This window comes from Anarrhichthys ocellatus, unplaced genomic scaffold (assembly GCF_004355925.1).
Source record: "Anarrhichthys ocellatus isolate YVR2014 unplaced genomic scaffold, GSC_Weel_1.0 scaffold55, whole genome shotgun sequence".
NCBI classification, from domain to species: domain Eukaryota; kingdom Metazoa; phylum Chordata; class Actinopteri; order Perciformes; family Anarhichadidae; genus Anarrhichthys; species Anarrhichthys ocellatus.
The window spans coordinates 519,501-523,846 of record NW_022280085.1 but is presented as its reverse complement, the minus strand read 5'-3'; the positions used below and the strand labels follow the sequence as shown (position 1 = coordinate 523,846).

Sequence of the window (4,346 nt, the reverse complement as noted above, 5' to 3'; positions counted from 1 at the left end):
ACACACACACACACACACACACACACACACACACACACCATCCCTCCACAGAGTGCTGATAACGTGGATCCTACTACAACCTCCTCCTGTATCACGACTGCTTTGCTTTCACAGCACATCATGAACGCAGCATGACGACAGTCCAAAGACTCTGATCTGACAGCTGATCTCAAGATATGATTCTACCGATGCCAGTGTGACTTCTTTGGTTCGAAGTGGTGGTCTCTGGGTCTCTTATTTAAAAATCAAACAGCAAGAGAACTTGTTTTTTCTTCCAGAGTCAGCAGAAACAAGTGTTCCCGAAGACAGCTGAGCGAGGACGGTGTTCGATTAAGGCCAATTTGTGCGTTCGGAGAACATTTTTTGGGTAGCTTCCCAGCTTTTCTGAGAAATGCAGCACTAAATATCCTTAAGTTCCGCTCGAAAGCCTCCATATTTCTAGAGAGCAGCCAAGAGAAAAGGCCGCCTTAGTCCCTCCCAGCGTCCAGTTATTTGATGGTCCTGTGAGCCTCCATGCAGTCAGCCATGTGGCTCTGACAATAAAAAAAAGGTTATCGCCAACAGCACAATTTAATGCAGTCAACACAAGGCTGACGGTTTTTCCGTGCAATTGGGCAAAGTGCTGAGACTTTTAAGGAGCAGCGGAAGATGGACATTAGGAGCGGATCAATCATCTCTAATGTGACATGAGCGGCACAGGAACGAGAGTCTGAATGCATCCATTAACTGCAGGCAGGCAACGCTGATTATACAGGACGGTCATTTGCGGGAATCTGAGTCCCCTACCGGGAAAGCACTCACGTTTTGAGATCAGATTACACCTCACCGTGACACGCGTTAATGTAGAAAACCAAGCGCTCCTTGATTCTTACGCTGGGCCGCTTGTGTAGAAACGACACACTAACATAACATGATTTCTGCCTGTTGTCATAACAGCAACAACACATTTTTTTGCTTGAGGTGTGCAGCAGCACGTACGCACATTATATTGTAGGACGAACAACACAGCTGCTCTGCGAGAAGCGTGCTTTTGGGTGGATTTCCCTCCAGCTGACCCACTGACGGCCAGCACCCACAAGGTGGGAGGGTCTGGTACAGACTTGGTCCGTCAATGTGGCCCTCAGGTCGGGGTGAGGTGTGTTCACCGCGGGGAGATCTGGAGGCGTGTAAGCCCACGTAGATTTTTTTCCCTGCTCTGCCAAACAACAACCCACTGTGGCAGAGTTCCTGTGTGGGAGACCCAGGTTCCAGCTCCGTCAGATAAGTGGGCTCGCATGTCTTATCCCACTGCACACCCGTGAAGATATACAGCTCCACTCGGAACTCCCTGCGGTGTGAAAACACACATCAGATATTCTACTATGCGGTGCAATATCTGCAATTTTCTCTCTAGTCCCGCAGGACAAGAAGAAGAAAAAAAGAAATCTGAAAATGATCTTCCAATAAAAAGCAGGAAACGGTCCAAACTGTTAAGCAACCAGCTCTGACTTTAACTTCAAGAGGCAAACGTAGCCCTCGAGGAGAAAGAGACTTCTGAGAGGATGGAGCGAGCAAGATGCTCATCAGACAGCTGGATGTGCATCAGCAGTGGATCCAGATCCCCCTCAGGCTGCCAGCCTGCTGTGGGAGGTTTGAGGTCCAAGGACTGACACATCATCTCTCTCCCTGTTATCATTCATGCAGAGGCATGGCCACGGACATGCGTAATAGTGATGATGATGATGATGATGATGATGATGGCAGAGCCTGGATAAAGACCGTCGCGTGGCCCATCAATTACGGATTGCTTAGTTGATTGCGCGAACCCCTTCCCTACAGCCGCGCGACTCTCCGCGAGCAATAACGAGTTAATTCACTTAATTCAGAGCCAGTAATACCGCGTTTAGTATAAAGCTGTGGTGTAAGACCCCATCTGTTAGTGATCTACGTCAACTCCGCAATACTACATCACAATTATGTATACGCGGTTTCCTCGAGGGGAGCGCTTTTAGGGAATTGAACAAGTATTTGAAGTCGCTCCTCGACACAATCGATTCCGCCCGTCATCGCAGCTGTGCGCGCCCCGAAGGATTCACCGGTCAGCGGCCGGTTCAGGTGATCAAACAAGATCAAGCGGTGCACAACACAGCCACGAAAACTCGCGGATCACTCACCGTGTTGTTGTGAGAAACGGCGGCGGTTAGGCGAACGGCGTTTGCTCCAAAGTAGTGCTGGTTAACCTTCTTGCTTTTTTGTATCTCCACACGAGACGTTTAAGGTCAGCTCGCGGATGAACCGGACGGGACAGGCGACGTGCCCCTGTGGTTCCTCGGGTGACAGCAACACGGAGGTGTTCATTTACATGCGGCTCTCGCTGCTCCACTCCGCCAGCGACACGATCGCACCGGCTGCCTCGCCTCGGACGAATGACAGCCAGCGGGCGCTAACCGAGCAGGAGGAGGATGTTGTTTCCGCACGGAGGATTTAGAGAGAGACGCCACCAGAGCGTGGGGTGCGTTCCGTTTCCCTCGTGTGTTTTTTTTCCCTTCCATGTAGGTGATTCCTCTGAGATGCTAAGGATGTGCTGACATATTGCGAGAGACATTTTTGATGATACTTGCAGTGTGAAAAAAAAGAGCTTTTATTTGTTTGGTGATGTGTTAGCTCCGCACATTTTCAAGAAGGAACTTCTTATTTGATTTGTCACGTGTCCTGTCTGACTGATACACCACTACCAAATAATACGGAGTTTACTTTAGTACCAACTACATTGATTTTATTCTTGGAGTAAACCTAATCCAGAGATCACCAGTGGAGATTAGAGTTAAAGATCCTCTTCAGAAAAGTCTATCAAAGATTTAGAACACAATAATGTCTAGGTGAGATGTCTCTCTGTCTGATTGTGTCCTGTGGGTGGCTTAGTGTGGGAGAGACTGGTATATAGTGTGCGTAATGGTATTATATCATATGAAAAGTATCACAGTTACAGGTGTAGGCCTACAATAAAGAAACAAATTGTTTTTTGATCTTTAATGAATAAAGACGCCACAGTAACGGCGTTGCACGAAACTACAAACTTTTGATAACTTCAAATACTTTCAAAATACATGCAGCGAATGATCTCACTGAGACACGCGTCAGATGTGTGCTGCTTTAAGAGCGGAACGGGAAAACACACTAGGTCTCCAGTGAACGTATGTGTAACAATACGTGAACAATGAAATTGGCAACATGATGGCGTAACAATATCAGCCATTATAATAATGTCAGTGTGCCGGAACATGAGCCTGCTTTCACTGTGAAGTCAGACAGACAGATGGACACGTCTCCAACACGCCTGAGGACAACAGTCAAGGAGCTTAGGAAGCAGAGAGTAACTAAAAGACACCTGAATGTGTGTATTGTGTTTACGATAAGTGCCGAGTGTGTTGCAGCTTGTCAGAAACATACAGAGATGCATGTTTGAGTGGGCGACATCGTGTCAGCATGTGTGTGTGTGTGTGTGTTCACAGGTGTTCATGCGTGTGTTTCACTTCAGGTAAAGGGATACAGGACGTTGCCGGGCGGACTGGGGCTGCAGCTCTTGCCTGGCGTCTGCAAGCAGAGCGACTCCATCGCAGCCCTCGCTCTCTGCTTCTGCTCCTCTGTGAGCGGCGGCTGCAGCACGATGCTCTGGATCTGAGTGAGCGGAAGAAGAGGGAGGATTTTACTTTGTTAAATGACAGGGAGAGGGGGAGACGAGCCGCATTACGAGGAAGGAACAGAGAGGAAGAAGGGAGAAATGAAAAGAAAGAGCATGGGACATAATGCCAATATTGGGACTAAAAGCTAAAAGGTTAATCGGCAGTGAGGAGGGAGAAAGTAGGGAAAGATAGTTGAATGTCTGAATCAGAGGAAAAAGTCCTTTTTATCCTGCGTGGCTAATATACAAGATTGGGAGCATTTCGATTTTCTCAACCGCTCTCAACATGGTGACGGCTTTGGCTGTAAACTACAGCAAAAAGTGCTGATGGAGCTAACAGTGTTTACCTGAGGGGGAACCGGAGGGTGGGTACTCTGCAATGACACAGTGGTTCAGAACGCAGTTATCAGCTGTAACCAGCGTATGAGAGCAGAGTGGGACACGCCCTCATGCACGGACGTGCACTAAAAGCACTGCAGCCAGAGTGGCTCTGTCAAAGCATACTCCACTATATCTTCACATAGCAAACTGTTGCTTTCCACTGTATCAATGCACTGAACCCTGTATACTGCACCTTTAAAAAACGAAATACATCGTCAAGGCTGACAAAAGGCAAATTCTTCAGAGGGAGACTCTCTCTCACACACACACACACACACACACACACACACACACACACACACAC

General features: G+C 48.0%; 2 protein-coding genes across 2 annotated transcripts in view; both read right to left on the bottom strand.

Moving 5' to 3' along the window:
• Positions 1 to 2,436, bottom strand: part of ccdc134 (coiled-coil domain containing 134) — a 9,881-nt gene extending 7,445 nt beyond the window's left edge. The window contains exon 1 of the mRNA XM_031870866.1: positions 2,154 to 2,436. The gene's annotated coding sequence lies outside the window, so the exon portion shown is untranslated. The remainder of the gene's footprint in view (positions 1 to 2,153) is intronic.
• Positions 2,437 to 3,030: 594 nt separating this feature from the next.
• Positions 3,031 to 4,346, bottom strand: part of mei1 (meiotic double-stranded break formation protein 1) — a 48,266-nt gene continuing 46,950 nt past the window's right edge. The window contains exons 31-32 of the mRNA XM_031871050.1: positions 3,530 to 3,657; positions 3,031 to 3,316 (exon numbers count right to left, since the gene is read on the bottom strand). Coding sequence (XP_031726910.1) covers positions 3,235 to 3,316; positions 3,530 to 3,657 — 210 coding nt within the window. The 3' untranslated portion in view covers positions 3,031 to 3,234. The remainder of the gene's footprint in view (positions 3,317 to 3,529; positions 3,658 to 4,346) is intronic.